At 47.1% G+C, this 13,495-nt stretch overlaps 1 protein-coding gene across 5 annotated transcripts in view; it reads right to left on the reverse strand.

The window, feature by feature from the left end:
- The window catches only part of MRAS (muscle RAS oncogene homolog), a 41,082-nt gene that overhangs the window by 17,344 nt on the left and 10,243 nt on the right, over positions 1 to 13,495 (reverse strand). For 3 of the 5 annotated variants that reach the window (XM_035572014.2, XM_035572031.2, XM_035571996.2), the window contains one exon: positions 1,820 to 2,030. The exons of 1 other annotated variant lie outside the window; for it this stretch is intronic. In XM_035572014.2, coding sequence (XP_035427907.1) covers positions 1,820 to 2,012 — 193 coding nt within the window. In that variant the 5' untranslated portion in view covers positions 2,013 to 2,030. Of the gene's footprint in view, positions 1 to 1,819; positions 2,031 to 8,687; positions 8,791 to 13,495 lie in introns of all 5 variants that reach the window. One more of the 5 variants, XM_035572023.2, reaches the window with a different exon arrangement.

Genomic DNA, 13,495 nt, shown 5'->3' on the forward strand with positions numbered 1-13,495 from the left:
TGTTTCAGACAACATCAATGTGCACAACAGCTGATACTATTATATCAGAACATGGCAAATACCAGCAAAGATAAAGGTTGCTCATTTTAGAGGGTTGGACTATGGACTAACAAGCAATATACAGGGGAGAATGAATTTCATTTACAACAGGATCTTTAAATACCAGTGTTACATCAAAAAAAAGTTAAGACACAAAGTTACACAGGTACATTATGGGACAGTTAACTGAAAGCAAGTATCTCTGATACAGGTGACACCATGACAAAAGTTGGCAAGATTACAGTATTCCTAAAAATACTGAGTTAAAAAAAAAAAGCCTTAAGACCTTGGGGGCCATCTGTACTCACTAAAATGCATCTGATATTTCCTTAGAGTACAACTAAGACCTCAGTCAGACCAAGCTTATGGCCTTCACGGTAAATCCTGAAACCCTCCATGTTCCATCACTGATACCAACTTCCAGTTTTTTGACCCTGCACACCAATTTTGCAAACGCTGAGACACCAGAGATCTTGAATGCTTTCATGACAAGAGGGTGGAGGTAGGAGCTTACTGCAAGTCAGACTGAATTTAGTTCAGTTATGTCACTGGCCATATACATGAGCTTGGAAAACTAATGTACGAAATATTTGCTTGCTTTATGTACAACTTAATCATCACATTAAACCAAACAAAACCTGTAGCATTAAGATTTGCCTTAGAGCTCTGGTCAGTCTGTCTCTTGCACCACAAACTGAAAAGTTGCAGTTTTAGGTAATACTGGGCTTCTTCCTCACCTGCAAAATCAAGTATTTTGTTTTGTCTTTTTCCCACCCTTTTTCTTCAGAGAACTAAAAAATCTTGGTTACATCAGCTCTCCTATCTGCTACCCAACGTGTATTTAAATAAAACAGGTAACTAGATATGAAAATGTCATGCCTGAATGATGGGAATTGAGCGGTGCTACAATTCTTCACTGTCAACAGATGACAGTTTTGATTAAGTGTTCCTTCTGGTTATAACCCTCATTCAGCTACCCTCTTACTGGTATTTCCCAGGGGACGAGCCTAACCACAATGAAACATCAATATCACTGTGGTATAATTCTGCTACCAGGGATGCCTACCCCAAATGCCGTTTGCAGCATGGTATAACCATGCACAGACACCTTACAGCTCCATGTTGTAGAGTTCACAGTTGGCAGAACTATCGGGAGGTTGTCTTTGAGAGGCATAGCCAGCTACAGCACATCCTCATGCAAACAGCAGAGTAGACACTATGTTAACAGGAAAGGGGGGAGTTTCTCAGCAGACAGGTGCAGCAGTTCAGCATTACTCAAGAGGAAACAGATTTAACAAGAAGTGATATGCTACTTTTCTTCTTCCTAGTGCTGTTGAAGCATAGCATCCTCCTTAAAGACTGTGTAGGCCAACTACACTAGGAAATTGCCACAGTGGCTCACAGCCTGTCCACACAACCCTATTAAACACTCCTTGCTAAATGCAGAGGATTGAAATAGGCACCCCTTTGTCATTTTGAAGGCTGACAATATACCACAAATCCAAGTAGCCTGAAAACCACCATACAAGATGATCTACACACACGCAAGAAACATGCAAGGTTTTCATGCTCTTCAAAAAACGTTTTTGCACACAACTGGAACCAGAAGCTTTGCTGAAGGTCAGTTGCTGCTGCTCACAGGACAGCTGACAATAAGGTTCCTGGCAGCCCACAGCATGGGAGGGACACAAAAGTACAATATGCTGTGGAAGACACTGAGGTCTACCTGTGCCCATATTCGGCTAGAATGGAAAGGGAGCTGTGAGAGTGGCTTGCTCACCATCAAGGATTGCCCACTGGCCATCTATTTCTGTGTGCTTCAGGTAGGAGTCTTCAATAGTTGGGTCGTAGTCTGGCACAAAAATCTTCTGGAAAAATTGAATGGTGAGAGCGCTCTTCCCCACGCCACCATCTCCAACCACCACCAGCTTGTACGTGGGGAGGTTTTCGCTGGGAACGGCACTTGTAGCCATGCTTCCAGTGTGCTAAACCTGCAGGAGAAAGAGACCACCTCTGATCACTCATTAGCAACAAAGAGTGAAGCATGCACAACGCAACTTCTACCTGGTACCTGCAAAGTGAGGATGAACTCCACAGCAGGGCACCAGCGGGTTTCCTCAGCATTATCCCCTCCATACCTGAATTCGAAGTCCTTTTGGCCCTGAGTAGGGCACCTGCCCTCCCCAACAGCTCTGTCGTACCCCAGACATGCAGACAGCCCCACTGCTGTGGCTCGTTTACTCCTACTCCTGTCTAAAGGGATGACTAATTGCCACCAAACGCCTGTGTGCAAGTTTTATCATCTGAGTACCTTTCATATAGGGCCCAGGCCCACACAGCTGTGCCAAAATCACCCTGGGTCAATGCAACTGTCAAGTTCCAGATAATTTCCAGTTGCCAGTGACCGAATCCCACTGAAAAGCTAGGGCTGTGCTGTTCTTCACTGCTTAACCCATGGCACAGCAGCCACCAGCCAGAGCTCACAGAGTTGTGGTGGTAAAGGAGGCCAGGGTTAGAGGCCTGGCCCCACTGACAGAAAAAACACACTTAGCTGCTCTCTTCTCTCTCAGCCTCAAGTCTGAGAAATAAAAACAAGAAACACACACAGAGGGCAGCAGGCCAGGAGCTACAGGTGTTTTTTGTTTTGCTCTTTTTAAAAAAACTGCCCTGGCAGGAAGGCTGGTTTTGTGGCTATGACACAGCCATGGGAGTCAGGAGATCAGCTTCCCCTGCTGTGCAGCCGCAGCGCTCCTGTCCCCTGGGGCGACCGCAGAGGAACTGATTCTTAAAGACAGAAGGCAAATTCACTGGGTGCAACTGGACAACAGCACACGTGTGCACAACTATGTGGAGAAAGGAGAAGAGGCAGCCACCTGCTGCACTGCCTGCTGTAACACTCGTACAGCACGGCAGCCGCTTTGGATGAGGCGTCTGCAAGATGAAGCCAACCACCGGCACCTGCTCCGATCCATTTGGCCTTGCTTTGTCACCCTTGGCTTTGCGCTGCTGGCTCTCACATGGGTCAGGGATGACTGGGGGGGGGGTGGACAAGGACTATTTCAGACACCCAGCCCTCGTGACACGGCGTGCCTGAACATAGCAGCATCAGGCTCCAAAACTCAGCCTCTCTGGGTGTGCTGCGAAAGCAAGTGCTTGCTGAGAGCGAGCTGCCCAGGCCCTGGCCCTCACTGCTCTTTGAAGGACTGTGCAACTCATTAACATGTTAAACTGGATAATGGAGAAAAAATAACCATCAGAATTGGCTGTGCTGGACGGAGTGCTTCACACCCCCATAAACTGTCAGTGGGGATACAAATCAGGATGCTAAGCCTCCAAAAGCTTGTGTCTCAATAACTGCAGGGGGTTTTCTGAATTAAGAAGAGCACTGCCCAGCTTTTTCATTCTGAGAGCACTGAGCGGTGCCGAAGCACTCGTTGCTGCAGGCTGGCCTGGCTCATGCTCAGGAGTTGAGACTGCACGGTACAAGCTGAGCCACCAACCAGTAATGTTTTATTTCAGCCTATAGTGTAGGAAAAGAAACTTCTAGAAGTCCTTTCAATTTGATATTTTTCAAACAAAACACTGATTCTTCATTTCCAAAGAGGGTCAAAAGCCAACTTGGACCATTTTTCAAACAGATAAGAACATAATCCCCAAATGGTTCGATTTCACACTGAAAAAGGTATCTAACCTTCAAGTTTAGTTTTTGGTTTCTCTAGTCCTGTTCTCCCAAAGCACTATTTCAGTTTAATCCAAGTTATTGAACAGTAAAGGCACTTTTCATCTAGAGTGCTTGGGGGTCCCCATATTCCTTATTGTATACTGGACACACTACCCTTTAAAAAAGGGCTTTTCACAGACATTTCATAGCTCTGCTAGCGAGCTTTTCCCTCCATTACATATTCAACTTCACGTGCATGTGGACAATCACAGGAAAGGAGGCAAAATAAAAACAGTTGTGAACATTCAAGTTTGAGGTTTGTTTTTTTTTTTTTTTTTAACTTATGGGAAAGAGATTCTCAGGCCTGCGAAGCCTGTGAAATTCAAGCTGTAGTCTAAGATATATCCCCAAAAACATAACAGCATCAGCAGGCAACCCTGAAGCATGCAGTGATACCACTGTTCAAATCATAGCAGTGTCCAAACACAATGAAACATCAATGATTCACTGTGCTGTACACGTATGCATTTTTTGTCCACAAAGTAGACATGAGAGCAAGGTTTCTTTGCTATTTCTTGCCTCTGACTACCACACTATAATCCAACTATTGCCAGCAGGACACAGTTCTGGGAGTTGCATTACCAACTACAGTCACAGCTCAGTGCCAAAAGAGAAGAACCCCTCCATTTCTTAAGTGAGGGAAAATTCCCTCCTCCTTCCTCCCCAGCACCATGTTATGTATGATAGGTACCTCTTATGCTTGGGTGGCTTCTGCAAATACAAGAATAACTTGCCATACGCATAAGCCGTATGTTGTGCAAGTAGAATGCCTTGACCTCTAATTAAGGTCAGGTACTGGACATTTCTCCTTGAATCAAATGCGTAGGAACCATCTTAGTTTCTCCTCTAAAAAGAAACCCTGTCAGAGGGGCAAAGAGGGTTATCACAGAGGTGAGACTGCTGAGGCTAGAAGGAAGTACAAAGACCTCTTGTCCAAGTTGAGACAAGCCAACATTTTCAGAGCAAGAAGAAACATGACGAAGTCAGCTTGTTTCTAAACTATCTTTGGAAAAATTCTTGAGAATAGAATTTCTGCCATGAGCAACAGCAGCTGGACAGGGAGAAGGACATCACGCACCAGCTGAGCCCTCACCCACTCTAATTTCAGCTCCTCAACGTACTCTTCAGTGAAAGTTTCTTACCCCTGTTTTAGAAAGAGCAAATGATTTTTCTCATGTTTACAAGATCACACCACCAACAAGCAGTATGCTTGGCTGCGTATTTGCAGGAACCTACGAATTTCAAATAGGTCTCTCATTTTGGCTTGGAAGACTAAGCTTTCTTTTAGCATCATCCTGCTAGGGTCAGACAATCCTTAGGACTGAGACCTTGTCTAATAACTGTCCATCCCCTTCCCCCTCACATTTTACAACAATGTTTTTGCTTTGCCTGTGGCCAAGACTTCACCCCTTCTTTATTTACACTGGAGTGCCTAGGAGTCAGTCACCCTGCGCGTCTCCGGATGGGCTGTATGAAAGACCAATTGTTACTCACATGGCAGAGGACAGGCCACAGATGTGAAAACCATACTCGGTTTGTGCACAATTTTGACCTCATCACAAAACCACAAGCAGTAGCTCAGCAGACAAGCATTACTTTTCCACTGACATTCAGTACCAGCCCCTTTAACTCCCTCCGAAGAAGCCTTGAGCTTATCTTGCATGAAACACTTCCCAAAGTACCATGATAATATTTAGTCCGCTGTAGCCCCAGTGTTGGACTCTGACCAACACTCAAAGGGGTCAAATCAGGGCATTTGCTTCCAGTTGTTTCCAAAGTTTTGTTATACTGCATGTCTAAGTTACCTGACTGAGTAGAAGGTAGCCTGTGGAGAATAAGCAAGAATTGAACTAGAAAAATAAAATCAGACACTGCAAACTAGTTTGTCGAGCACAAAAGACACATTTTAGGTGATGTCAGCATAAACAGACAAAAACTTCTATCGTAATGTCAAAAGGCAGCAAGAGTGAATGTTTCCACATAGCTGTTTCTACTGCATCAGCATCCAGTAGCGCAGCAGGGCCCCATCACACGCTGCCCAGACATGCCATCCTCAGCGCACTGCTGAAGGTCCCCTGAGGTGATGACAGCCACCGAACTGCCCTAATCCCTCAAGTATTTGCTATGGAGTGTCCTCATACACTCTGAATCCAAAATACACACTCATGTCCAAAGCCAGCCAGTCACATGTTTCACCAGACACCAGCAATGCTCACGAAAATACTCTTCTTTCTACTGAGATAACATGTACCATGCTCCTAAGTACGTAATGCAATAAGGACATAGAAGTCCCATGCTCATAAGTACATACAAGTACATAATGCAAAACCGCCAAAATCCAAGTACTTCCACCCCTCTGCACCTCCATCTGCCCTGAAAAAAATCAAAGCAAGAAGACAGCTCACGCCTTGACGAGATTATAATCTCAGCCATCCAATAAATCAAACCTTGAAAACAACGTATGTCATGTTAATGCTCCTGGAAAGCGTTAAACACTCAAAGGTACACAGAGCTTCATGCTGGCTGGTTACATGGCTACAGGCAAGTGTACAAGGCTTGGGCTGATTTTCATGCATTTTTGGCAGGAGTACTGACACAGTCCTCCTCAGAAGGGAGCAAGGATAAACGCGTTTGCTATAGATCTGATTGAGAAAAATGAAGCGCAGACGTTTTTATCTATTGTCTGAATACAAAGCAGCATGTGGTAATACACTAATAAGCTCTGATGATAATCATCTTACAATTTCTACAGTTGTTTATTTTAAAGGAGCCAAGAGAACGATCCATACCCCACGCAGACAAACGCTGGCAGGGCTCTGTGCAAGTCACTGGAAGGAGGCCGATTTACATGGCTGCCCTCACACGCATCAGCAAGATCCATGTCCTGACAGCACGAGCCCATAACGCTGAGGGAGTTGGAAACGTGGCCACTGCTGGGGTGGATGGCAAGGAGAAGGAGAAATGGTGACCCCAGAGTGCCACTGAGGTTGATGGTGCTCTCCTTTGCAGGAAGGATTTCTTGTCAGGAACAGAGGCAGAGTGAATGGTGTAAAACCCCATTTACCTGTCTGGATGTCTTGGAGCAGCCGAGGGATACGTGAACACTGATAACAGAAATTCAGCATAGCTTGTGCAGCTGGGCCACCCAGCCCCACTGGGTCACCAGCTCATGGATGCAGCACACCTAACCCCTATCCCCATGGGGAGACTTGCCCCGAATGCAAGCGGGGCAGATCTCAGCTTGTGTAAATCATCATGATTTCCCACTCATTGGAGCAGAGGTGTGGCCACGTACCACAGTAAAATCTACCCCAGATGTTTGACAGTCAATGTGCAAGCACTCCTGTCCCTGGCTCCAGCTCTGCTCTCCCAGAGGCAGAGCTCCTGGGGCAAAGCCGTGACACCAGGTCAACGAGCTCAGAATCAGGCCCTGGCTTTGCAGCGGAGGTTGGTGCAATTAAAGACATCAGCTCCCTGACAGAGAAGCCCAGCATGACAGTGATTTACGGTCTCCACGGCAACACGCGACAAATTACTTAATTCTGTTATGAAACCTCAAGAAAGCTGCAACAGGGGCTGTGTGGGAACGGCCAGCTCCCTCCTCCTCGCTGCAGCTCCCCCAGAACAATTTCAGGGGGCTTGGTGCTGCTATAGCAATAGGCTGAGATTTCACTTATGTGTATATATTTGCTGACCAATGCAACCAGCCCGTGGCCAAAAGAATTTGTCACTGGTTTGCTTTGGTCCATGGGTAACTTTTCACATAGGCCCTGCCAGAGCTCTGCGTACCTGAAGACACCAACCTCACCTGGGGCCGAGGAAGGCTATCAGCCGCTGATGAAGCCAACTACTCCTACGGTTGCAATTAATAACTCTTCCTCTAGCCACAGCTAACTTGCTTACACCCTTTTACCCAGTCAATTTGCAAGCAGTAGCAGCTCCACGGAATGCCTCCAGGGGTGAAACTCTGCAAGATCTGAACACTTCCCTCTCTGTTCCTCTCTCAGGCTGCAGCCGCACAGCCACCATGACACACCCAGAGACGCTAGCCAGGTACCAAAATAGTTCAGCTTTGCATTCTGGATGCAATCCCCTGGACTGGAAGCTACTGAGAACCCTTGAAACATGGGACGTGCCCTTTTTGGAGGTAGCTGTCTCCCTAGAGTCACGCTGATCAGGACCGAGTGAGTTTTAGGAAACTCTCCCTCAAATTGGCATTAAACCAAACCTTCAAGAGCCAAAGGAGTTTCAGGTGTACGAACAACCACCACCAATCATTATTAAATGAAGATGCGTAACTCCTAGCCAGGTTTCCTCCAGCCTTATAGATTTCCTGCCCAGTCAATGCCTCCAAAAGGATAAGTCTTCAGTGGGAAGTTACTACAGAACAGACCAACTGTGTGGGAAGCCAAAGCCTGACAACCCTTTAGCATCAAGTTGCTCAAAGGGCAAGTGAAATTTCAACTCTTGGAGGTTTTCTAAGAAGGATCATGCCAGGTAAGAGCGCTCTCAACTCCTATCAGCTTCCAGGAGATCGGATGGAGCCCAGCACCTGGCGAGACCTGCACAGGAAACTACAGGCATTTCCTTTTGGATCAGTGACCAAAGCATTATCAGATTGCTATTAAAGAAGAGGGTGAAAAAAAAAGTCATAAACCAACTGTTGTTTAAAAATAAAATCCTCAACCCACCCAGTCACGTCATGGGTTGAATTTTGATTTGGGGGATGTAGCTGCAGCCCTGCAAGTGGCCTCCTGAATTCTCCTCCAGTGCAAAAACGATGTTGTACCCCGAGGGCTGCACTCCCTGAACTCCTCGCTGGCTTTCCCTGCCAGCTAGACCTTTTCTCTTTTTCAACCCAAGATCGCATCACCTCCCCCACTGCACAGATGCTGCTCAGATTTACTGTAAGAGAAAGAAAACTCACCGGGGGAGTAATGAAGCACTTGAGATTCACACAAAAGGCAGCTAAAGGCAGTAGCTGTCTGATGAATACTTGGTAGTTATTTCAGGAAACATGGAATTATAGCCTGAACAAATAATAATAATAAAAAGCCACGTCACTGGAAATTGCTTGGGTCGTAGGCGGCCCCCTCTGTTCCCCCCCCCTCCAGAAATTCTTGAGCAATAAGAAGGAGCCCTTGCAGTAATGCTGAGCTCTGACAAATGGCAGCAGCTTTCCCTTGGCCAGGCCGGGCTCAGGGCTCACTCGTATTTACCTTTAAGCATGTGCTTGTTGCTGTTCTGTATGCAAATGCCGCACGACACACAGTCACATTGATGAATGTCATCCAAAACAGCTCCCTTCCCTCCCCCAGCTCCTCCTCCACCTCCCACAACAACTCCATTAACCTTCAGCATGTTCCTCTTGGTGATTTAGTGCCCTTTTCAAAGCACGTAAGAAGATTCCTGTCACTCTGACAAGTCAGCAGTCAGATGAAGAGGCCAGATTCATATTCCAAATAAATAAGACCACGAGTCAGATTTAGGTCAACTCTACAGTTGCACCACTGCCGCCACCAGTTCTGTAGGAGAATCCAGATACGTGATGTGCGAGCCATTCCCGTTTCTCTCAGACCAGGATTAACACTATACGGTTTCCAGTCTAGGGGTGTCCAGCTGAGGCTGTTCCAACCCTTTGGCTAAGACATGAAATGAGAGCATCCCTGCCCATCAGGCTGGGGCCTGACGAAGCGGATGGCTCAGCTGCTTTTACTTCCATCACTTCTCGGGTATTTAAACCCAATATCCCTTTCCTTACTCTTATTTCCAAAGCTCTCAGGAGACATCAAGGGATGACAGATTCCTGTACTACTCTTGAAAATTCTTTGCTAGTGAGGCCAGGAATGCCTCTCCTATGTTATCATGGAAACGATGAAGCTGACCTAAACATACTGTAGCAAAAAGAATCAGATAGCCAAGATGTTACCCTGCCCTGCCCAGCTAGAGATAACACAAAAGAACAAATTTGCAGTGGAGGAAGCGGCTTCAAATTCCAATAGCTGCCCTTCCTGCTAGCACAATCCCTGGAAATGGGCAGCTTCCCTCTTACACATCCCAGCCTGCTGACACACCAATAAAAAGACCCCAAATCCACTGCCCTGGGTGGTTTCACTGCTCTTGCTGTACTGCTCAGTGAGGTTTCCCAAGCAATAGCCCGTGCAGCACGGCAGCTCTTGGTTTCTCTGCTGCCCACACGCGGCTTGCAGTGAACCAGGTGATGCAGCCAGAGGTGCGCGACCCGGGCAGGCGGAAACAGCTCTGGTGCCAAAAATTCATACATCAGGACGAGAGCTGTGTAGGGATCCTGAGCAGTGCCAGAAACTGCCCAGCATGGACAGTCCTCGCTGCTCCACCCTGCCTTCCTCACCACGGTTCTGCAGCCCTCTGCCAAAACAAGGGGTGCTTGACGGTAACCTCACCGTGCCGTGCACCGAGCCCCAGCCAGCTCCGTCACAGCCTGTCACAGGGCAGGCATGGCTAGGCCAACACACAGGCTTTACAGCACCTATGGTTGTTTCAGATGTGGTTTGTGGAGGCCGTCTTACTCCAGTCACCCTTCTGCAACTTGATCAATGCATCTGGCTCCAAGTCTGTCTTCCAGTCACGCTCAGTTAGGTATTTAATGCTTTATTCGTCTCTGGTGTTGCTACTGGATGTCTTTCAGGAGGTAACTGGTTTTAAAAAGACTCCCTTCCCTCCTGGAAAACAACCTTTGCATCTCTTCAGACAGCTGTTAAGAGCTGAAGGCTATGAAAGTCCCTGGGTAATGACATTTCCACGTGGGGATGGGTGGATCCTGCAAAGTCCCCGGCTGATGCTGCCAGCCTTTTGGGCGAGATGGAGGAAAGTGAGAAGAGTGGGGAACTCAAGACTATTTCCAAGACTTGTACTCACCTCAAGTCTTCTCCAAAACTTAACTAATAACTACGTCCTTTCTAGACAAAAAAGACTGTTGTTGTCTGTATCCTGTGGAAAAAACAGGTATGCACAGACAGATGGCCTGTCCTCCCTCTGCATCCCAGTGCTCCTCAGAACTAGCCGTGAGCTACAGAGCAGTGCAGATTTGGCTGCACCACTTCTATAACACAGGGCAGGCTGTGTAGGGCTCCATCAATTGTCTCAAGCTCCTGGATTGAGGATGGTCCTCCTGGTTCCCCACAGCTCATTTAACACTCATTTATAGGTAGAGAAGAGCACAGCATGCGTTAGTCTGTGATGCGGGAGGCTGAGAAGGGCTTTGTCAACACAGACTTCAGAAGATGAAGGAGCAGCCACCTCCTATCACCTCGCAGGTTTATACAAATAGGCAGTTGGCAGATTTAAGACATATTTTAATGACTATAGATCCCAGAACTACATGCAAGGCTATTTGCTAGGCATTTCCCAGGTCTGTGTCATTACTCTGCCACTCAAAAACTTTGGGATCTCATCTCTGGACCATAACCCATTACAATATTTGTTTTCCAGGCCCATTATAATGTGCACCCAGAGCAGGTGCCTCTTATTTACGTACAATATGCTTAGGAGGCAACTCCGTACTTCACAAATCCAACGGGCTTGTTTGGAGGGGTGCGGGCTGAGCTTGGGACTGGCCTCCCATGCTGTGGGTGCAAACGTAGGGATGCACGGCAGCAGCACCGTCAGCCCTTTGGAAAAGAAATGCCGTGGTCCCAGCCTGTGCTGCTCAGTGTCTGCACTTTGCTGTTGGGTGTTCAAGTTTCTTTTCAAGTATCATTGAGTGGACAATTCCACATGTTGGAGAGCAGTAGCCAAAAACCAACATAGCTTTGAGAACACCCTACGGGGCAGCTGACCCAACTTCAGACTCCTGTGGGCCACCCCCAGTTCCAGCAAAGACCTGTGTCAGGGCACATTAAGCCTGTTCCTTCTATGCTCAGCCTGAAGTCTCTGCCTCGAGTTTTAAGTTATTCAATTTGCTACAGTGTGGGAGGGTTTATATGTACATTCATTAACACTTCCATTATGCCCCGTGGTTTGGCAGGTGGTGCTGCATTATGGATTTAAACTGTGCCAGCAAGCAAGTCTACAGCACTTCACTGGATTAGCACGCTATGGAAAATTGTACCTCAAAAGTGTTCTGTACTCTCTTGAAGCACCTCAGATGAGCAAGGCAACAGCAGGGCTCCACCACCACCTCTGCGCAATCACATCAGAAACTCACTTGCAACTTAAGGAAAAGATAACTCTGCTCAAAAATCAATTGCCACTTGGATATGAAAATAATAAAACCAAAAAGCAAGAGCAGAATCTCTCCCCAGTTAAAGGAAAAGGGAGAGACGCACCCTCTGCTGCCATCGCCACAAAGCATCTTTCACACACAAACAATAACATCCTTTGCTTCTGCACTACAAACGGGTTTGGGTTCTAGCACTTGCATCAAGGAAACACAGCACACGTGGTCAGGCCCCTTTCAGAAGTCTGCCTCCAGGGTACTCAGCCCTGCCCGTGCTCCACGCCAAAGATGATGTCTTCTGTCTAGTCAGAAATAGCAGATTTCCAGAAACTTCAGTCAGACCCCTGATGGGGCCGCTGTCCTGGAGCGATGAGATGTGCAGGGCTACACTCCCTCCCCACAGGGACCCAGAGAGCAAATACACCATTCGGTGTTGACAAAGGGGAGGATAAGGACCTGAGATGGGACAAGAGGATAAAACTGATACAGTCACATTTCTCATCATTTACCGGGATTGGACACACTCATTTTTCTTTAAATGAAAGTGGCACTACGTGCAGCTCTATGTGCAACATCCAGAGCACTAACTCCCACAAGCATAGAGGATTTCTGCTTTACCCATGCAATGGGAAGAGTCATTTCATGAGCAAAACCATGAACAAACCCGAACAAAGCAAAGTAACTAGACAAAGTTTGAGTCTAGACACAAGGTAAAGTCTCACGTGCCATTCCTGTGCCTGCATAGCGGTACTATTTGTAAACACCAAGACAAGAGATTGACAGCCTTAGTCTTGGCAACTCAAGCACAGCTCTTGCGCACCACATTTTAAATACCAAGCTCAAAGAAAGAGCAAGTAATTGGGATTTGGCTCTTCCTTGAAGGGCTGGATTCTCCCTAGGGGACATTCACTCCACAAAGGGGTCTTTTTCATATGCTCCACTACATTCAAGGACACTGGAGAGAGGAAAAAAAAAAAAACTCGATCAGAAAGATAACCGTAGATATCCTTATGTCTTATCTTGACCTTGTGAGCTATAACATAACATGAGATGGGTTACCCTGACGGTGCCTTGACATGTTCCTGCATATAAAATTATCTCTACACAGAAGCACAGATAGAGACAGCATGGATCACAGCCACTTGGAGGGGAAAAAAAAAGCCCCAAAGCATTAAGGGCTGGTAAGGGACAAGATTACTTTCATCCTGCCACAGCATGTTTCAATTTAACCACTGCATCTCTCAGCACTTTTGGTTCGTATCCTTTTACCACACAGAGACACAAGCTTGGTACACACCCAGCCTTAGGAAGGGGAAACGATATTTTGGGTCATCAGCTCCACCCACCCCAATCGACAGAGCTTTCGAAGAGCATGGGTCTGACACAGGACCGAGGGCACACCAGTCCGGGGTCAGGACAGCCTGCGGGGCACGAGGTCAGGGGCATTTAGGGAGCTTACTGGGGCCATGAGGTTTTGTTAGCAAGCCCGCCCTGCCGCTGCAAGCAGGGGCACCCTGTGCAGGGCCGCCTGCCGCTGT

Source organism: Cygnus atratus, chromosome 6 (genome assembly GCF_013377495.2).
Source record: "Cygnus atratus isolate AKBS03 ecotype Queensland, Australia chromosome 6, CAtr_DNAZoo_HiC_assembly, whole genome shotgun sequence".
Lineage (NCBI taxonomy): Eukaryota > Metazoa > Chordata > Aves > Anseriformes > Anatidae > Cygnus > Cygnus atratus.